This window comes from Rhynchophorus ferrugineus, unplaced genomic scaffold (genome assembly GCF_030347505.1).
Source record: "Rhynchophorus ferrugineus isolate W39M unplaced genomic scaffold, kcgeb_rfMv2 rfM1, whole genome shotgun sequence".
Lineage (NCBI taxonomy): Eukaryota > Metazoa > Arthropoda > Insecta > Coleoptera > Curculionidae > Rhynchophorus > Rhynchophorus ferrugineus.
In genome coordinates this window covers 43,015,844-43,039,106 of record NW_027472580.1, presented here as the reverse complement: position 1 = coordinate 43,039,106, position 23,263 = coordinate 43,015,844, and the positions used below count along the sequence as shown (strand labels likewise).

Below are 23,263 nucleotides of genomic sequence, written 5' to 3'. Positions count from 1 at the left end.
CCCATTCGTTTTTATTTTCGTATACCCACTAGCAATTAAGTCACAACATTGAACATATTTAGATTAACATTCTTCAGTAAATGAATATTTGAGGGTTGTTCTTTGACTCTTGCATATTATTCACAATAGTTATTGAAAACATTAGTCTAAACGGTTACTGTTTAACAGTCATTGAAAATTCTTCAAAATGTATTAAATCAATTAATTTTGTAGTCAATTTTATCAATATTATCACTTAACGTAAATAATCTTCCTTGTTTTTTAACTATATAAACGTTCAAAATTTTTTTATTTAAGAAATAAGGATAATTGAAAAAATTACTTGCGTCAATCATATTCATGTATTATAGCAATATTTCCAAATACAATGCTAGTCCAATAAAAAAATATCTGCTGAAACGTTTAGTTAGTTGAACAGTTTCTGGCTTGAAATAGAAATATTCTGTATAAATAATACAAATCTGATTTCCTCTGACTAGTATACAAGATGCTTGCAATAATATTTCCAGAATTATTATCTTTTTACGTACATGTATATGTACGAGCGACACCAGAAATGGCGAAAATTGCTTTAAACTTCCGTTACGTGGACACATCTTAAGGACATTCATTTTAATTACCAATATCACTATATTATACAGGTAGATAAATAAAACCGACAGGTAAATTCATTTTGATTTTAATGACTATTAAATATATTTTATAAAATCAAATAAAATTAGAACGAAAAAAACAAGAGTATTTAAAGTAGTTATTACTATACATATAAATATATAGGCTGAATTGGAAAGTAATATTACACTATCTCAACCTGTACATATATTTAAAAGGAAAACAAAAAAAGGGATTACGAATGTACACATAGAGCTTTAGTGAGTAAAGAAAATGTTACAATATATACAGTAAGCCGTCAGGATCGCCGTAATTGTAATACTGAAAATTTGGCATACACTACTTCTTCGTTTCGATGGCGGTAATAATAGCAATCTGGTGATTAACATTTCTCTAAACTATTATAGATATATAATTTACAAAATACATTTCCCTAAAGAGAAGCATACTTTTGCTTTTTTTCTATTAATCTGATTTTGGCATTGTCTTTCTCTTTGATTAGTTTACAATCACAAGCATAAATATATCACTAGTGGACTAACAGTTTTACACTACATATATATTCATTTGGAGACTGAATAACTTAATTTCACGATTTCATGCATTTTGGACTACTTACTCACAGCACTTAATTCCCTTTTATTTTCTATCCACTAGTGGTGCAAAAAATACTTCCAATATACTAAGATTAACAAAAAAAACACCAAAAATAGTCCAGCTCAATATATATAAACATATTTGATTTACTCTTTCATATAAAATTATATTCATCAATTACTTATACCTAGTTTCAGGGTATACAAAAAGCAAAAAGAGAGGTCTACAAAAATATCAATTTAGACCGTCACTCATTATTAACTCATACAAAATCAATAATAGTGTGATTATTAGCCCCCCTTTTCATAACAGAAGCACACTGACAACAAGCCAAACATTTATCATTTATATTAATCAGTCCTCCTTTAGATATATTACTATATATTATTACTAGAGATATATCATTGATTTTTTAAAAAATTCTAAACCGATGATATTATGCACGACGAAGATATCTTTTTTCTATATATAATTTTTTCAATCCCATGTAATTTTTTATGTTAATCAGAATATATTTATTTCAGAATTAATTTATTTAAAACATCTATATACGATAAAATAATACACATTGTTGTTTGAATGTAAGTTTTAAACACTATCTGATATACTTGTATAATGTAGTAGATTTACTCTATTTCGAAACGGTAAAGGCGGATGCTGGTTCTTGCTAAATCCTTTCGGGCTAGTTCTAGCTTATTCTAATCTCTGAATTATGTTTTGCATTTGACTTCAAGCATTTTGTTATTAAAAGAAACTGATTCAGTATGTTCTTTTGCAATTCTTAATGATCTATGATTTAATATACTTCCACTTTTTATTTATAACCAAATGCTTATTAGCTTACACAATTCAAACACACCAACTTTTGTATCATCTACCATCAATAAGCCTGCTGGCTGACTTCGCTCGGTTTTCTCCGGTGTCACGCGGATGTCTCATTTTCGCCCCATCCTTCTGAATCGCATTCGCTGTCACTTCCCGACTCTGAATCGCTGAATTCCACGGCAACTCTACGAGCAAGAATACTAGCCACGTCGTGTAATCCGTTCATGCCTCTGTCCACTTCCTGGCGCTGTTCGTTCTTTTCCACTTTTCGTAACTTTATTCCATCTCTTATAGCCTAAAAAGAAAGTTAGAAAAACATTACCAATTTAATGTTATAAGGATTATATCCTCACTTACTTTTAATAAATCATTTCGAGGATCAACTAGAGGCGGTCCTAATTTTCCTAGGACCCTGTCTTTAACAGGTGTTAGCTTAGGGGGACTCGTTAATGCTCTGATCAAATCGCCATTAATAATAGGCCCTGCGGGAGGTGCATGAATATTCGTTGTTGGCATAGGCGGGGGAGGTGGCGGTGGTGGAGCTGCAGGTACTGGCGGAGGGCTAGTTATTCCAGAGGACTGATTTATGCCAGAATTTATGTTGTTACCGCCAAGTTGTTTAGGAGGCGATGATTGCTTCTGTTGCATGACAATTTGTTGCGTCGGAATTGGCGGTGGTGGAGGAAGGTCTTGGCTGTGGTTTATTGGAGGTGAGTTAATGTGAAGATCTGGACTTGATGATCGGTGTGGACTTTCAGACATTCGGTGCTTAAACAAAACCATTTCAATTAAAAAAGGCAATTAACTGATTTAACAGTGTTGTAACAGTAAATTGTATTTTAATGTGTAATTTCCTCATATTTCAATGCAATTATTCATGTCTCTACATACCTGTATCATATGAGGTGGTAAACCATTAGGGGGCGGAGATGTGGGTTCCGGAGGTGGCGGTGGTGGTGGTAGCTGATCCCGTCCAGAAGATGCCAACCGACCTCTTGTTGGAGTTCCCGCGGTCGGTGTACCTTGATTCGATGGGGGCGCTGGAGGAGGTTGACTTGGACGAGACTTATTACTCCTAGTTGGGGTACCACCAGCGTATAATGACTCCGAACTGAAAACGCCAATTTATCAGCATAAATTATAATCGGAACGGTTTCATTTCACGTACCTCAAAGGTCCCTGACCATACAAGCCGTGATGATACATATTCTGATCATCATAATTAATAATTTGTCCATTGTTTTGATATAATGATGGTGAATGCATGCCATCCATTTGTTCAGGTTCTCTGGAATAAGACCGCCGGATTTCGATTGAATTCGGTCTGGGTGGTCGTTGTTCTTGGTTTGGAATATATCCATCGACTTCCTGGTGAGGTTGCGGCACTGGATGTGGAGCTCTGAGTAAAAGTGTTCTGTGTTAAACTCAATGAACTTGTATTCATATAATACATGTACCTGTATACTGGGTTTTGTTGAGGCATAATATATTCACCGTGTTCTCGAGCAATCTGTTTTTGCCTTTCTCTAGTATTTTGTGGTTGCCTAACTCTCTTTTTGTGTCTAACACCACTTTGAGCTCCATCAGTTGTTCCACGTCCTCCTCTATGTCCTCTACAAGCATAAGAAATATACAAATCAGATATTTATAAAAATTAATAGTTAACTAATATAGCTTAAAACAAAAATAAATTATTTTACTAATATTTACTAAGGTGTTTATGTATCATTACTCCTCCTTTAAGGAAATAAAAAAAAACAAGAACTGAATATGAAGTATGAAACTGAATGAAAAGGATAAAATTTTGCTGAAACAACATCTATATAGATTACAAAGCCATACTTCTTGATTCGTACATTGATAAAACCTTCGTAAGGTCACATGACGAGCGCCAATCAGCGCGTCACATGATGAGCGTCAATTATGACACACTACATGTTTTAGCCACTCAGCTAGCAATAGACAAATTACGGGCCGCAATAAAATCATTAAAGTGTGGTAAGATCGCTGGAGTCTACAAAGTTACGGCACATAAGATCAAGGCCGGTAGAGAAACGTTGATGATTTTGAATGTTGATGAAAATTTGGTGATCGAAGAGGGTACTGTGAATATGGAGGAAAACGATAATTGTACCTATACTGAAAAAAGGAGACAGTAAACAATGTACGACTATAGGACGTATAAGTGTTATCAAATCTCGAGAAAATCATACAAAAGAGACTTCAAAGAGCCGAGAAGAACAGGCGGGTTTTAGATCGAATCGAGGTTGCGTACATAATATTTTTGCGTTACACGAGCTGATGGAGGATATTACGGGTATTAAGAGCTCAGATGCTCTTCTCTCAATTCGGTTCTGTACAGTTGTGGTGGGTTATGTACCCACCATTTGATGTAGAAAGGGTGCGATGTTTTTAATGATATCGATCTGCTTTCGAGAGTATGTTCTCCTAAAAATGATCAAATCTCTTGAGGCGTCTTATGATAGATCCAATAGCTGTATGCGAAATGATTTGTCAAATACATTTGAGGTCCGAGCCGATGTTTGCCTAAAAAATGTCGTCTCTTCACTACTTTTCAATATATTAGTGGATGCCATTATACGAAACGTTTTTAAAAACATGTCATTCCAATATTTTTCATGATACACGATGGTGGTCTAATAAGTATTTAGTCTCACCGCCCGATGGCGCTACTATCGCAAGAGAAATTTACGGAATTGGACGATTTTAGGAATCAGACTCATAGTTGTTTCGACCGCCTGTAGAAGCGAGTGTGTCAGCGGATTGTAGAAAAATGGGACAAGAGCGATACCTATCGGTGATTCGATTCTTGTTTTTTGAACAGAAATCGCACAGCGAAATCAAAGGGGTTTGAATGTTTTTTTTGCTTGGATGGCGACCACCAAAAATTGGTTACCGAGTTTCAACGTTGTCGTACGTCGGTATTTGATGAGCCATGCTCAGGTACCCCGAAAACGGTTACTACGGAGGATAACATGACAAAAATCCACAATCTCGTATTGGCAGATTGCCGATTGAAGTGTGCAAAATAGCCGAGGCAGTAGGCATCCTAAAAGACCGCGTGTCATCGACATGCGCTGTATATCGACTATCTGAAGAAGGGCAAAACGGTCACAGGGCTGTAGTGTACCGATTCGAAACCAAATTGCAAAAAACGGCCTCATTTGGTGAAGAAAAAGTGCCCTTCCACCATGACAAAGCACCGGCTCATACCTTCGTACTCTCCACGGCCAAATTGGTCGAATTGAGCTACGAACTGTCGCCCCATCTATCGTATATTCCAGATTTAGCCTCATATAACTTCTTTTTGTTGTCTTTCTGAAGTTGAGTCGAATGAGGTCATCGCCGCCACGGAGGTCTACTTTGCGGATCTCGAGAAAACGTATTTTTCGGATGGGCTAAAGAAATTGGAGAATCACTGGGTCAAGTGTATCGGGCTAAAAGCAAACTATTTTGAGAAATAAATCGCCACTTTTTAAAAATTTTCGTTTTTCTTTTGTAGGCTAAGTACTTATCGGATTGCCCTCGTAATTCTCATCGCAGAACCCTATAGCTTGCGATGAAAACTGTAACTCGCTTCTCTCGAACGTTTATCTTTCCAATACTATTGTGTGGCTGTGAGACTTGGACACATACTGTTGCACTCTGGGAAATTCTGCACGTTTCTCTCCAATATCATGTTAAAAATAAGAGCACGGTTAAGGTACAAATCCAGAAACGTAGATTGCAATGGTTTGGACATGCCTGTTGAATGAAAGACACAGCGAACAGCTCCCAAAAAGACATGGATCAAATTAATCGAAAACGCTCTGAAGAATAGGAGATTGACATAGCCCGAGGCCAGAACAACTGCAGCCGATCGGTAATTGTGGCAGAATTTAGTGAAGAACGTTCGAAGTCCCGAGGTACCAGTGTCTGCGTATTGGTTGAGAAGTAGACACTCTCCGAGAGCTGATTACAGATTGATGGTGACATCGATGAAAATTACGAAAAACACAATATTAGAGGTGACGTTATTAAATGAGCAACTAATTTAATTACTAGTTATTGCTATATTATATGACACCGTGTTAATTTTAATTAACTGATGTTAAAATTCTTTTGAATAATATATATCTTGAATACTAGTGAAGGCATTTTTAATTTACTTGAACCATATATCTTACGACTTGTTTTTTATTTAGGCGACTGTGGCAACAACCTTTTCACTTACCTATTCTTTCCTTTGTCGTGCATTACACGCTCGGTGTCGTTCAGCATTTCGGCCCGCCATAATTCGAAGAAGTAATTGGGGTCGGTGTAGAATTTCAAACCGTCTTTGCCGTCGTCGCGATAACAATTAAGTTTATCGAGAGGTGGTGGTCGATCACAAGAATTGTAGGTTTCAAGCATGGCTGTGGGCATAGTCGCCCGTGAAAATACCTGCAAATTAATTTGGCTCATCAAAATTTGGGTAAAAAATCATCACGTATACTTATTTTTCGCTTAATTTGTAACATATTTGAAAATGTAACTATAAGTCGCCAAAAAATTGTATCAATTATTGCTTTAAAATTTGCTTTATTATTATATACATATAGCATATTAACCGTAAAATAGACGGTCTTCCTCCATATCCTCATCAATTTTTATTAAGTGGTGAAAATATATACCGTTAAATGATATTCCAAAATATAATGTGTGATATCTTCGTCAGTTGTTAATTGGTAAAGAAAACATGTCTCGTTTAAACTGATTTTTTTTTTCCATTTCGTAATGTATCCATTAAAAAGTATTTCTATCATAAGATCAATAACATCATGTGATAACATTATTTTGGTTATATCGATATCTAAAGACGAGCTTTGAATGTAAAGGCTGTTGTATTTACTGGGAATTGAACAAAAAATAGAGTTTGGTTTAAAAAATCACTATGGATGAGACTTGGGTGTATCACAATGATCGTGAAGAGGCTAACGATTAATGAAATCAGTTCGCGTTCAAAAATCGGTTAAGTGTATGCAACAGGTCTTTCGCATAATGAATTACTCTCAAACTGATGCAACAATAAATTATTATTATCTAGTATTGTATGTAGCAAAAATACATGAAAAAAGTAGCAATTTACATAAGACAAATTATTTTCCATCAAAATGGAAAACTATGCAACGTACCTGCTCCCACACATCAGAAAAAAAAATCAGGGAAATTAGTAAACTAAAGTACTAGTCTTAATATCCAGCTTATTTACTAGACTTAACTCTGTCTGACTTCTCGTTATCATAACACAAACATTTTTTCCATGCCAACAACTGTCATCAATCAAAGTTGTTATATTTAGTAAGTTCATGTGGCTTATTGCTGGCGCCTCCTTCTAACTTTCTCACATTTAGCCTAGTAGTTTTAACAAAGCAACTTTTGTTGAGTAACAATGCACCATATCACAAGTAGATGAATACGCTTAAACGAATTGCGCTTTGAATTGTTTTGCCACCCACTGTATAGACTAGAGTGGCCGTTCGGACTACAGCCTGTTTACAAGACTTAAAAAAATGGCCCGGTGAAATAGGTTTGGCTCAAACGAAGAAGTAATTGCCGAAGTTGAAGCTTATTTTGAAATGAAAGACAAATCGTTCTTCGAAAAATATGTCGAAAACATTAGAGAAGAGCTGAACTGAATGTTATTACTCTTGAGGATAGTATCTTGATGATCATTAAGTTCAGGACTTACTGCTGCCGGTATTTAATTTGCTGGAATTTGAGGGAAATGGTAATGATAATTTTATTTTGCAATTATAAATTTGTTTCTCATTTCTGGCTCTGGAAATATTCTTTGTGATTTCCCGAACTTATTAATCAATCTAGTATATACTCCATCCATTGAATTATAAGCATTATTAAAGGTCAACAAAACCAAGTAATAGCTCATTAGCACCTTCAGTTTTCAGATAGATTTAATATTGTCAGAACGTATTAAATTAACATTAAGTATTTCATAGAATTATAAGTAACTTTATCTAAGAAATTTCAATTATATAATTAATACATGTGCTTGCATATACTATGATCATTTTTTACTTTACAGAGATATAGCGATACTTTAGGCTATGTACTAATAGATTCACTTTTCATCACTAATCACAATAGGCAACAGAGAGAACTCTTCTTTTTTCCCGGCAAGTGTTAAAACCGCCATGTTGAAAGGGTATTTTCAGTTAATTCGCGTTTTCCCTCTTTTTGGATCTTTCCCAATTTTTGCCCAATAGGTCTTGTTCATTCTTTTCGAACTGTTTTGATCCGTCAGCTAGCTCTTTGTCATCGATGTCAACATATTAAAATCGCTACCAAATTGGTAATTTTTATCTGATTGGTCAGCATTACAAGTTTTTGAAAGTCTTTAACGGGCTTCGGCAGCAAATTTCTTCGAATTAAAAAAGAAAAGTAATGAATGTCGAAAATGCACTTTTGAGCGTTTTATGATTGCGGTCTCGATACACCGAACAACTCAATAATGCTAAGTAATGAATGTCGAAAATGCACTTTTGAGCCATTTATGATTGCGGTCTCGACACACTGAACAACTCAATAATGCTAAGTGTTATTTTATATAGAGAAATGTCAATACCATTGAATTTAACACCAATAGATATCACTGATCAAAAGACAAGTAAGCATCTAATAATAACAAATAAATAAAATATATTTTTCTTATATTTCGGAAGTACTATATGCATTACAGTTAACAAACTGAAAAAGAAACAAGCTACTATAATATAGATTTTAATGTATCCATATGTTATATATGCTGTATTCTCTAGTTGTGTTTTGGATATTAAAACAGTTTTCATTATATTCAGGTAGCGGAAATCATTCTTAACGTTAGGATACAGCTTTTTATTTATTTTATTTTACCGACTGCTAAACTTGTTTCTCTACTGTTGAACCGCATAAAACGAAATCGTTTCCGTTTCCATGAGTGCAATGTATATTTGTCATGCATATTTACGAAACGCAGATAAATTGACAAGACTGTTACCTGCTGATCGAATACTGTGGCACTCTTAAATGCCTTTCGCATATGAATATCCTGCAGACTGACTTCCTCGACCGTACTATCTAACTGAGTTACTTTCACAGCCAGTCTATCGATGCGGGCTTGAAGCGAGTTGGATCTATCGTACAGTTGTTGGGCATCGCGAGTTAATTCGCCGAACATATCTTCGGCATGCCTGAAAAAACATATTTTGTTAGATGTTAGACGGTTGACACAATTCACTTTTTTTGTCAATTCGGATTTGATCAATGACAAACCGAATGAAATCAAATGTTGATATATAAGAAAATAACTGCCTGTTTTCATATTTGTGTTACATATTTTTTTAAATATTATTACATATTTGCATATTATTTTCGCTACATTACAAGTATTATTTCATTTATTATTATAGTTTAAGAGGGCGAGAAAGCCAGATCATTATTTGAAGGATGAAATTTTTGGTGGTATTACAGTATTACATGACATGTCAAAGTCATACGTGGTATCTAAGGCTATGTCATAGCAATTAACATACTTAGCTTAGCAAAAAGATTTTATAATATTAGTTACCCATAATTGATTTGAATACACTTCATAGGTATTTGACAACATGTTACCACTATATAAACGCTTTAAATATGATAAAATCTGCTACGAACAGTTATCCTCTAGCATATAGTATCATATCTCCTTCAACTTTCTAAATAGCTCTAGCTAAATCGAAACATATATAACATAAATGAAAATGCTATAATAAAACAAAACATACGAGCAAAAAAAGAACAAAATTATTTTCTAACCTTTTCTTAAATTTAATTTCTTTTAAAATAAGATATAATAAAATAAATACATTGCAATAACTCCTAGCAATAATTCTAGTACTTAAAGATATTTATGTAATACATACCTTCAGAATTATTTATTTTTTATTAATAAATTTAAAATAAAAAAGAGATATGATATGAATCTGCTCTACCTATCTATCTTTTTATATAACATTTATACTATATTCTAAAACCAGTGACGCATAGTGACTTTTTGTATTATAAATTTTAAAAATTAATTTTAAAATTATTAATACGTTAGAAAAAATGTGGGATACGATATAAGCCTCGTTTCTAGCATGCAGAACTTACCTTGATAAAGAGGAAAGTTGCCTGACAATGTTAGCCAATGTCCCATTCGTCACTCCTTCCAGTTCAGAAGGGAGTGGCAAATCCTCGGGCAAGGTACCCCGGGTAACGAACACTGGCTCGATTAAGCGTTTAGGAAACGGCATTTTTGATGCTTTATAAACCACCCAGAATGGTACAAATCTTTGGAACTGATCTTCGATGGAAATTCATCACTGAAAAAAAAAGTACTGCTATGATTAAAATTATAGTCCTTATAACAAAACAGTTAATGCACGTCATAAATGACGTCGAATATACTGCCAAATGCAATGCTGTTTGATGCGTCGGATTACGTAATCGAATCAGTTTGACGTGACGTGTATTGGCTGTTTTATTGGATATATTATATTAACTATTAGGTTTGTGCAATAATTCTTATCATGTTTGCGTTTATTGGGAAAAATTAGTACAAATTATTTAATTCAAACATATTTCATAATTTCCTACAGATTTTTCCCATTTTTCTTAAACGTGACATTAATTTTGCTCCAATTTATTTAGTTTTCGAAAACGTGAATCAGCTTGTGGCAGATAGTGTAGGACTAATAAGACTTAATGTTTCTTATAAAATGTTTCAAGTATTTTCCAACTCTTAATACATAACATCAATAACAATATCAATACTCAATAACATAATCAAGACTGACAATTGGCATATGCTGTGTCAAAGTATGCATACATTTTTATGTAATCTATCTTAAATGTTTTACAGGCATCAGCTCCGAATCTCTTCAAACCAGATAGGAAAAGTAATAAATATAGAAAATGCAATTTTGTGCGGTGGATGTATATAAAAGGAGTATAGTCATTGTAAAATTACGCCAACTTTGACAGTATGGTTTTGTGATTCATAACATATGATTCATGTTCATTCTACATTTAAAATATAAATTGTTGAATACAAGACAAGCCAATATGAAATATTTAAAATCATAGGCGAAATTGATTCAAATATAATCTTTTTAAAATGGCTTAAAATGACAGGTTATAATTTACCCGAGATCATGTTGATTGCTGTAAATATAAATGGAGCTATATTCTTTTGTTCGATGAGACAGGGATATAATTGTGAAAAATTAATGTTCATGAAATGCGAAAATCTATATTCTGCGAAATGCAATACTGAAGGATTCGTTATACGATGAGAGGTAGGGATCTGGGCCACGGAGAAAAATATCGATATTTTAAAAACTTATCTTTTACTTTATCGATACTTAATTTTAACAGTATTGATATTTCTTTACTTCATCTCAATTTGTGCATGCAAAATTTACTTGATGAGCGGGGGCGAAATCTCCGAAACAAAAGCTTGTTACACTCTTTCGAAAACCCTAGATTTTTTCGATTACAACTATCGATACTTTTTTGAAAAAATATTAATATATCGATATATTTTCGGCATCCCTAATGAGAGGAAGAATATTTGCAAAAATCCTAGGGAATTTATCGAAATAAATGTTAGAATGAGGACAAACTGTTTTAGCCGTAACATCATTGAAGAATATGTACAATCTGGACAGTAATGTAAAGGAAATGGTATAGCTGTAAACACAATAATTTCTATTAGTAATAACATTTATATGACAAAATATATAAACTTATCAATTATGTATAAATTGAAAGTCCAATTTACTTTATCTTATTTGAACTATTATTACGTCATACGAACTAGATAAGAATTAAAATAATACCCTACTTCCGATTGTTAAATGAGGTATGGGGGTCAAAACGTTATAATAGTAATGTTAGGCCTGTAAAAAAATTATGTGCACTGATCCACTATTGTTTAGCAAGAGTATAATAAAATAAATGCACATCTTAAAGGTAATAATCCTTATCATTATTAATGGGAATGATAATAGTAATAAAAATCATTTGTTTTTAAATTATAAGTCATAATAATTCATAAATAAACATAAAATTAATTCCTAACCATCATTTTGCGGCTTCTATACGATCAAATCTGTTTTGTACGTATTTGAGAGATTGCCACAATAGACCTTTTAGTAGTTATAAAGTAAATAAAATACACAACATTTTCTGATATTATTTTAATAGCATAATATGGAAAATTTGAAAAAAAAATGCATAAAAGTACATGCAATTACAAAACTTGTCTGTACGCTTTTACAGACACGCTTTAAAACATTAAATTCTCTTAAATGACTAATGATCCTCTGAATGTGAATTCTTAGATTAATTATCTACTTGGTTTCTTTTACTTTACTTGATTCAAGTGACAACTCTTGGAGTTCATATATACATACATACAACATACAGATACCAGGTTGTCAAAATTTGATAAAAACACACGACTCAACCAAACTTGTACAAGATATCAGATATTTGATACCAATAGCTTTTTGTAATCTGATAATGGTGGAGCTGGACTGACACTTTTTAAAGTCCCTGACAAAAATCAAATCTTATGGGAATAGATCTTGCCTTCATGAACACTTGTAAAACTAAACCAATTAAATGATATTAAATACATTTTCCCATATTATTTGGTGATTACAACACAATTATAGTATTTTGTGCAAATTTAAAATTACAATATCTCATAAGTCAAGAAACAATTTATTTTGGGTAATGGAGATACATAAAAATATCAGAGTAGTTTTTAAAAATTATCATGCCTATTGCCCATCATGAACTACTAGTTACAGTTTTGACTATAACTAGTTCGGAACTCTGTGGAACAAAGATAATGAATAATAATATGAATAACTAAATAAATTCCAATAAAATCTGAATAATATTCCATATCTCTTCATAACTGTAAAATATTTGTGGACTCTGTTAAATTTTTATATATTATAATTTGATCAGATTAAGAAATCTTCAAAACGTATAAATATTTAAATTGACGGTTGGATTGCGTGAAAACCCTTTAACCAAGCATATTTAATTTGTAATTATAGAATATTTATTCAACGCATACTTAAAAATAATTGTTTTACTTCAATCAAATGTTAAACAATGCAAAGTGGGTTTTATGTAATAATGTAATATATTTCACACACTTACGTGATTTAAATCATTCAAGTAATTTGTAAACATTAATTTTAACGTCTTCGCCGCTAAAACAACGCTATTGGTTTGTTGAAATAATTATGAATCGTGTAGTAACAGTTACGTATGCATTCACCTATACATTTTAAGTCATAATAAATATTAACGTAACAATGAAATTTGGATTGTTTTGACGATTCGATTCTTGAATACAAAATTTAAGATATGTATGAAAAAGGTCTTTTCTTCAGAAAAATTCTTAGAACGTAAATTAGTGATATTTTAGAAGATATTCTCATGGCAAAATATATGTATCTGCCTAAGGCTGTAGAAAAAATAGCAGTCAATACAATCTACAAATGGACTAACGACTGGAAAATTCAGCTTAATAGCTTCAAATCAGTCCATGTTAATTTTGCGTTGTGACGAAATGAAAAAAATCTAATTATATCACCTGACGGATGCCTGATGTTTCAAGCAGAATCAACTAAATACCTCGGCATATATATCGATGGTAGATTAACTTGGAAACATCATGTTAGACAAAAAGCAAAGTAGATTAGGCTCAAAGTCAAGAGACTGTATTGATTAGTCGGAAGTTATCAGTCAATTATAAAGCCAATTTGAAGGAATTGAATTTGGAGGTTGCACTAAAACATCAAACCAACTAGCAAGCCAACACACCCAAAACAAAGTTCTACAATTAATTACCAATACTTATCGCTAGGTAATCAATGAAGATTTCGCCTTAAAACATGAAATAAGGTTGCTAAATCATAGCAATGTGGAAGCAATACAGCTACTCCACAACACGCAGGAAATCTTAACCTTACTTTAGCTTAAGTAGTTTAGTTTTATTTCAGTTTAATTTAATTATGCCAATAATATCAAATTATTATTGCATTTAAGTTAATTCTAATAAATAAATTCTTCTTATAAGATAAATATAAATAGGTTCGTTTTAAACTAATTTTTTTGTTTCATTAGTTTTCTAAATTAAATCGGCATAGAGTAGTTCTACTTTTGGCGAATAGATGTGGTGCTCAGAAAATTTATTTATTAACCTATTACACCAATATTCAGTCAGTACATTGTCAGTTCCCTAAAATAAATTAGCTACGTAAAAAGAGAATATTGGAAAATAAATTCACATAAATACGCTGAAAAGAATCTATATATATTATAATTCTTAAGATTTTGACGAAATATTGCTTTTGCACTATCAAATTCCCAAATCAGCAAATCTAACTTTAAAGTAATTTAAATGTTAAACTTATTTAATAATTTTTCTTTTATTTAATAGGTAAAACTGTCACAAAAAGTCGACATTATTCTTAAATATTGAACATGGTGTCTTAATTATTGGTATTCGATAGCTTTAGGCTTTGACGGCTGAACATATAAAGATAACTTTGATCCGATTTCTTTATACAAATAATGATTGCTAACACTTGATTGTATACATGGTGAAATAGAAAACTGAAGAAAAAGTAATAATTTCAGTTTTCCTAAGAGATAACTTCAAAATGGCGTATATCTAGCATTTTTGGACCAAATTTCCACTTACAAATCACTGCTGACACGTAACGAAATTCTGACACTTTTTTAAACACATGATTACTGTCTATGAAAAGCGGATTCAAAAATGTCAAAAATGGGAAGATAATATACATGACCTATATGCTAAGTAATGACCAACATATAAAACCATAACGTAAATGAATTCACATATCAATGCGTAACAACTTATTGGTTATAACACTGTCAATCGTTGATATAATTTTGATTGTGCTACATTATCTCATTCATTACTTACGCCGCAATAAGCACATTATTCTGATTCGTAATTGTTGTTTTAGAAAGATAAGCTATATTTTAATATTATAAATAATTTAAAACATATTTATGATTATATTGCAGAAAATACTTGAAATAAAATTAAGTGGGTGGTATTCTAAACTGGATATAGTTACAATTAATCTAATTTAATTTGGATGTACATAAAACTAGATGAATTAGCAAAGATAATAAATATAATTTAAAATAATATATAATTTTACTAAACCAAGAGACAAATTTAAAAATAAATATATACAATATATAAAATAAAAATAATATATAGTTTTTATATTATATTCAAACCTACTCCTAACTTGTTCTGAATATGCTTATCTTTAAGGAAGAGATTCGGAAGTTTGCAGATTAACCACAAAAATCCACTAGGATGTAATGCGAAACAAATATATGTAATAAAGATATATGATAAATGGGCTACAGATACGTTAATTTTAGATATTTTGTGGTGACATCAATAACCTTTGACAACTTGTAGAAGATGCGAAAGATTTGTGAAGATTGCAAAAGATGTCTGATATTATTTAGTCTGGTTGATGGTGTGAATTAGATGGTCATAGTATCAAATTTGACGTTATTGCTTGCAGGCAATTACAAGCATTCACATCCTAAAGAAGAGTGAAACTCGTGATTTTCTTACAGCATCAACGGCATCGGCTAGTGTATAATAAATTATAGAGAATAAAGTGATTACAATGGAGATAAATGAGAATTTAAATAAAATAATTTTTATAAACAAGTAGAAAGGGACAGCAACTAGTTGCTCATAAAATTATTGCGAGCTTTGAATAAGAAATAAAATGGACTAATTTTTGGTGGTATGGTGATGGTATACTTAACTGCTCTTCATTCAGCAATAGTATAACACACTTGGTATGACAAGAGGTACCAGTGTGTTATACTAGGAGAAGATATTTCGAAGCACGGTACACTGAAATCACCCAATAACTAGCTCTGGAGAATATAATGCTTATGCAAATCTTCACACAAAAAGGCAAAAAAAAACGAAGCAGGAATGAACGGTTTAATCAATTTGTTAAATAATAAAAGATATAGCTCTCAAGTAGATCTACACAATCTTTATTTGCTGGATCGCTGGCTTTATAGACATGATGGACAACCACGGCAGTACCTAATACAGTAGACAATAAATCACGAACTTCTTGTCGTACTTGAAGTGGAAATAGAAAGAGAAAAATTGGTAAGGTTTGCGTCAAATATCGGGCCTATATATTAATTTTAATTGATTTACAATAGATGGTGGCACTGTGTAAAACGCATTGGGAACATTTGTTGAAGCCTTACTAACAGGCTTCACTTTTCAGCATGTATCATTTCGTCAAAATGTGTAGAAATCATTTTTTCAGTGTGTTGAACCGAATAAAGCGCATTTGCAGTGTGAAGTGTTATTTTTACTTCAATTCGAAAACGGTTATAGAATGCTTTGTGAAGTTTATAGTAACCATGCTCCATCCATTTTAACATGTAAATACTGGTTTCGACGTTTTAAAAGTGGTGAATTTGTCGCCGAAGTCAAAAAGTGTTATAGACATGCAAAAAACTTGAAGACGGCGATTTGAAGGCATTATTCGAAACCATCAATATATACCGCTATCGACAACAATTGATGCGTTTGGGACGAACACTACGCGAAAACCGCCCGCAACACGAGCAAAGACACAACAATCTTATTCTTCTGCATGGCAACGCTCGAACACATGTTGCAAAACCGGTGAAAACGTACTTAGAAACATTAAAGTGGGAAGTGCTACTCCACCTTCCTGATTACAGGGTTTTTTTTTGATATAGAATCCGTAAATTGTCTCAAAGATGGGAATAAAAGTATCCATGGAATACTTTGAATAAAATACATTGTACATATTTTTCACAATAAAACTTGAAATTAAAAAAAATCCTTAAAAACTAATTTATAGGCTTAATACATATATGAAAATATTATGCCTAAATATACTATAGATATAATGCCCAATAATGCGAATGCATGGTTCACTGTGAAAACCTTTAAAAAATAATGAAAAAATGTTTTTTTACTAAAAATAAACAAATATTCGAAAAAAAAAACTGAATAAAAACACCCGTGGAATACCGTTGTTATGAGTTAAACCTATTTAAAGCCACAGAGTAAATGTACTACACCTCACCATCTGTAGCATGGTGTTAATATCATGCTTCACAAATCATGCGTCATCAATCGACTTCATAATAGAAAACGATAGCTTGATTGTTTATCAAGTGAGAGACGTAAACAAAACAAACTACACGCACTGAAGATATATCAACAGAAAGTTTATATTTGTTGCTATGAGAACTGGAGAAAATCAGATTTCTCAGATAAACGGTGCAAATAGAAAGAAGAATCATTTTTTCACATCGATAATATAACAATACGAGGTATTCTCACAAAATGAAAGGGATTATTACAGTAAAACTTTTATGTTAAATTCATTATATAAATATTAAATTATCTATCCAACCCACCCAACTCCATGTGGGCGCCACACTGATTTTTTATTGATTAAAATATACTTGAAAGTATTTTATTAGAACTTGTATACTGCCTATATAACTTAAATGATTATTAGAAAACATCAAGTCTATACATTAATTTACAAAGGATTTACAACACATGGTGTTACTGTCTATAAATTGCATAGACTATATTTGTAACCAACTTCACGTTAAAGCCTCACTTATAGGAAATTATAGGAAATATAGGATATTATAGGAAAATTATAGGACTTACAGGAAAGTGCGTTGCTTGGCAACCATACTCTATCGATTTTAACATATGAATACTGGTTTTAACGTTTTAAAAGTGGTGATTATAATGGTGACCGAAGACAAACAGCGTTCTGGACAGCCAAAAAATTTGAAGGCATTACTCGATGAAACTATTAATGGGTTATCGACTACAATTCATGCGTTTGAGCTGAGCATTGCTGGAGAAACGGTTGGGGAATATGAATAACACACAACAATGTTATTCTTCATCATAACAACGCTGGACCACATGCTGTAAAGCCGATTAAAACATACTTGCAAACATTATAATGGGAAGTGTTATCCCATCCGCGTTCTCCAGACCTTGCTTTTCTTGATTGCTACTTCTTCCGACATATGAGTCGTGACCTCTATCAGCAGCATTTCTTATGAAGATACCAAAAAATGTGTCGATTCGTAGATAACCTCAAACGATAAAGTTTGGAATTAAAAAAAAACCTTTAAAATAAAATTAAATAAACGGTCTATAGTTCTGACGAATAATGCTGGTGATCTAATACTTATAAATATTCTTTTTTTACATGTTAAAATTCGACTGTCTCATTGGACCTCCTAACTGTCTACTGTCAACTAAAGCGTTAAATACGACAAGAATTTATCTACAACGCTAGACTAAGTTATAAGATATAGCTTTAGAGATATTAGCTGGGTTTTGCCATATAGCTTGGTATAGCCACCTTGCTCCATTTGTTTCGATCTCTGGAAATTCTATTAATAATATAAACAAACCGAAATTATTTTCCCAATGCATTATATTCGTTATCGTATACTTAACGAGCATAAATCACCTAAATAATAGCCACGCAATAACGCAGAAAATGGTTTTCATCGCCTTCGAATACCTTATATAATAAGATACTTGTAGGTTATATTAAAATGAAATTATTAACCTACTACATATTAAACACATTACAAATTTCTGAGAATATTCTTTATCGAGTAATAATTGTCTGTAGATCTGAGATGAACAAGAGTTAAAAATGAGAGTTGCAGCTTAAGCAGCTGTCATGGTTGGGCAGCTTTTCTGAGGCAGTATGAGTTGATTTATGGCTATAAAACAGCCGCACCCCGTATAAAAACCGCATAAAAACTAATGGAAATATTTATTTAAAAAATGATAGAAAACCACATTCCAAAAAACGCGATAGAAACCGTTGTTTCTTATGTAATATTCATACATAACATATTTGCTATAGTTGAAAACCTTAAAAAGCCCCTTTTAAAGGCGCGCATATATACGCTAATATCCTTCTAGAGTTAGTTATACGCGGCAATAGCTTGTGTCACTTTTATTAATAATAGTTATTCATAGAGATGTCTTCAATGAATCTACATTTTCGTTTTAAAGTTCTGTGACACATGTTGCTCCTCAACATCTCCGTTTCCGTTATTTTACAACAGTATTCGATTACCAGGAACAAAACATAGGCTGGTTAAAAAGTAAAGGCTAATATTTTTAATTTAAACATATTTTAAATTTATAAGGGTTTGTGGTCTTCGTAATTTTCCTAATATTAATCATTGCATTTTAGTGCATCATGATATTATAATATAATAATAATCATAAACCATTTCCAACAGATATTATTTACATTGCTTAACAACATTTTGGTGATTTTAGTGAGTATTCCGAGGCTGTTCGATAAGTTTATAGGGAGTAGTTTTATCTTTCATAAGAAAAAAGTTAAAATCTCATAATTAAATTAAGTTTGTGCATCTTTTCATCAGGATGTACAAGAAAGAGTTGATTGGAATTGATAATTGGAAGAATGTGATAAGGTTCGATTAATCATCATTTTCTAAATTTATGTATCTAGAACCCCAAAAGAAGCCTTGGAAGGACTGCCTCAGTCAAGCATGGAGGACGTTCTGTTCAGGCGGCAATATCGTGGTATTCGGGTCCTTTCATTCACATCACTAGTCGGATTACTGCGAATTGCATAACCAGTATATTGACCGAAATATTGTTGCCAAACAACGCCATATTACAAGATAATGCCTCCATATACACAGTCAGAAAGAGTCAGTCTTGAGGAGAATCAAAATTAGATCAAACATCTTTCCTGGTCAGCACAGTCCCCACATAATTGAACCGTTATGGAGGGTTTTAGAATAGAGAGTGATAAGCAGAATCCCATCTCGAACATCATTGTATATCAGTATATTTTGATTTAAATAGCATTTCCATTAACAAACAATAACTTTGGAATTTTAGTGTAAAAAATTACTACATGTAGTAATATCCAAATATAATGAAATTAATAAATTAATTAATCTTGTATAACACTTGACCAAATGTTGCAAATCTTTGCAATTTTCATTCATCGAATTAATAAATGAATTTACAAAAAAAATGTTATATATATTTAGATATTTATAATAAAACCTACTCCAACAAATATTGATTTTTAGTAAAGGCATATTAGCCATTAAAGTGATTACTGTTAATGATCTTATTTATATCATGTCCTAAACATAGAAATTAATGTTCTCGATTTTAATAAAGGAACACTTGTTAACTATGTAAATAACTTTAACTGTTCGTGTATTTTATATGCAAACATAAGTAAACGGAAAGGATTTCTTTATACACGTCAAAAATAGTCTATTCATTTCCACTAATCGGTCCGGGTAGGAAAGTGACGCTATCTGATTCAAAGCGAAACGAAAACAACAATAAGTATTGTTTCGCAGCAGAAAAAAAAACGAGGAATGAAATAATCTGAACAATAACGTAGGCGCGATGTTGAAAATTCAGCTTCAGACTTCCTGAAAACCGTATACCGACCATCCAATTATAAAATCAATTTTATGCTTTGCGACTAATGAATGAATGCAAAATCATAGTAGGCTGCGACAGGTTAAGCGACATAAAAAAACAATTGCCATCGATTAAAATTCCGGAAGAGAATCCTCGGTAGTCACGAAACTATGCGGGGTCTGTTTAAATTCTAACGTGTTATCTTTCAAAATAGAATCATTAAAACAATAAATGATAATATATTTAAAAATATGTCGGTATCGAAGCGTGCATCATACGTGCTCACTCGTGGAGTAAAAGTGTTGACATTCCTCTGTAATAGTGTACAATTAATACAATCAGTACCGAATATTACAACCTACAACCTTATCATTCTAGACAGAAGCTTACTTCCTAGTAAAGATACGATAGTAAGCCTGAAATAAAGTTACTGACAGTAATTATCAATATCCGAAAAAAAAGTTAATTTAAATTTGGATAAAACACAAACTTCTTCGTACCTAAAATCGAAAAACAAAGGGTGGAAATTGTGAATATACTAACGGAAATATTTGAAAACAAAGTTATACAGTTTTACTTACATATTGTTACTCTAACTGCGTAAATATTTTTACCATACATGCCTTAATATTAGCGTTATATTAGTGAAGAAAAAATATTGTAACTTATAGTTTCCTAGTAACTAGAGCACCATATGTTGCTCACCGCACGTGGTCGTTTATGAAAAGCTAATGTAAAACAGGATAATGACCAAGAGCAATTCCTATTATTCTATCAATTATGTAAAATATATTATTTCTATAATTTCAAAATTATTTTTCATTTGTATTTATTATTTCAGAATGATAATCATCAAGCTACCAACTTTGTTATTTTGAAACCAGTAACTTCTGTATCAAGTCAATATAGACTATTAAGTGTATATTAACGGATGCAAATTTTGGGTTCATTGGAGTAGTCGTCTCTAACTTGGTCGCTTAAACATTCATTTTAACGAGATAATGACACACTAAAATTATTACTGCACAATAACAAATATATTGAATTGGTACTATAGTCATTATATGATTGACAGTAATCTAATTAATTAGACTGTTAAAAGCACATAAACTATTTTACTGAGAAAATTAATGCCTATTTCTTACAAGGTAGCCTACATTGTTATTTCAGGTTTAGGATGATCAGCATTTTTGCTATGAATATAAAAAAAATATTAAAGTTGAGAAAGATGCCCAGATAGCCATAGTATGTTTATTAATATAACATATAGCTAAAAATATATATATGTAACATAAATAACTTTAAATTTAAAATAACTTATCTATTTTAACTATCACTACGTCCTATAAATTAGATAAGAATTTACAATTAATGGAAACCACTAAACAAGTACTATTAATGAGTCATTACTTCAAAACAGTGAGGTTGTGCGCCTCCATATAATGATACCAAATATTTAATTTTAAAACAATACATAATATACATTTGGAAATGTGTTTAATCAACAAATATTAAACTTGTTGAATTATTATATGTAACGTAATCCTTAATATTATATAAACGTATTTCATGCTGGGGAAAAGTGATTTCAACATCTAAATGAAATACCGTATACATTATATACCGGTTAAATAAGGAAAATGAGGAACCCACTTATCTAGCAAATACTGCGTTAAATATATCCTTATTATCTATCGTTAACGTAAGGATATGACTCATTTTATTGAAAATAAAAACTAAAATAATTATTTATAAAATGATTAGATATATCAAAGTGTAAAATATTTAACAACGCAGGTTACGTTAAATTAAACGTAAGATATTATTATACTTAATGCTATAATAATTAAGTATTTATCGTTATTTAATGATAACATTTATCATTAATAATTCTTAATTTATATAATTTGTTTTTAATATAACACATTTAACTTTAACAGTTTATTTTTTATCAGTTGTATGACTTTATGTTATCAAATATAAATCAACAAACTATTTTTATATTTTATAAATGCTACTGAATTATTATTAAATTATATTGTCTCCTTTCACTGCCAATCCCAAAAAGTCAATATTGTTTCCCTAGGTGACTTACAACACAAAATTGAGTCATACCATTTACTAAAAATTACACTAACATCAATTAAAATTAGAGAAGCACAGTTTTTAAATGAATAATTTGTAATATGATCCTTTTGCAAATTTTAAATATATAATTATTTTAAATGTCAGTTATGTGCAAAAGGTGAAAAGGCCAGCAAAACATTGACTGTCACTCGAGTTCTAACGATTCATACCTGAAATAAACTATGGCGTCGTATTACTCCATTAGCACATACATAATTTACACTGTTTACACAAAAACATGGATTTTTTCATTAAAAAAACATTAATTTTTAAATAAATTTCAAGAAAATGGCGAAACGTAACACCCATAGACAAGAATTCACTACACTGGCTACCACACCCTTACAACAAAAGTTACTACTATACTGACGTAGATTCGTTATACCAACCGTTCAACTGTATCTACGTTTATCTAGTTGTATAAGCACAAAATGTTCTAAAATACAAATATGTATATAT

The 23,263-nt window shown here is 31.6% G+C and overlaps 1 protein-coding gene across 2 annotated transcripts; it reads right to left on the bottom strand.

Annotated features, from left to right (window-relative positions):
* Window positions 1-663: 663 nt before the first annotated feature.
* SCAR (wiskott-Aldrich syndrome protein family member 3 SCAR) lies at window positions 664-23,170 on the bottom strand. 2 transcript variants are annotated; one of them, XM_076406391.1, is made up of 10 exons: window positions 22,975-23,126; window positions 18,172-18,321; window positions 10,207-10,418; window positions 9,071-9,263; window positions 6,269-6,477; window positions 3,492-3,647; window positions 3,203-3,433; window positions 2,926-3,145; window positions 2,392-2,802; window positions 664-2,329 (listed from the first exon to the last, which is right to left on the bottom strand). In XM_076406391.1, exons 3-10 carry the CDS (start codon window positions 10,347-10,349, stop codon window positions 2,132-2,134), a joined length of 1,761 nt encoding a protein of 586 aa, XP_076262506.1. In that variant the 5' UTR covers window positions 10,350-10,418; window positions 18,172-18,321; window positions 22,975-23,126; the 3' UTR covers window positions 664-2,131. The 2 variants fall into 2 exon arrangements, with proteins under 2 accessions (XP_076262506.1, XP_076262495.1); XM_076406380.1 differs by lacking the exon at window positions 18,172-18,321 and having other exon boundaries at window positions 22,975-23,170.
* Between the last annotated feature and the right edge of the window lie 93 nt (window positions 23,171-23,263).

Excerpts from the sequence above, each read along its gene's own strand:
- SCAR (XM_076406380.1), bottom strand. The coding sequence starts at position 10,349 with ATGCCGTTTCCTAAACGCTTAATCGAGCCAGTGTTCGTTACCCGGGGT. Across the intron at positions 6,478-9,070 it reads CCACAGTATTCGATCAGCAG|GTATTTTCACGGGCGACTAT; the intron begins GTAACAGTCTTG and ends ATTAATTTGCAG. Across the intron at positions 3,648-6,268 it reads CACGACAAAGGAAAGAATAG|AGGACATAGAGGAGGACGTG; the intron begins GTAAGTGAAAAG and ends TTATGCTTGTAG.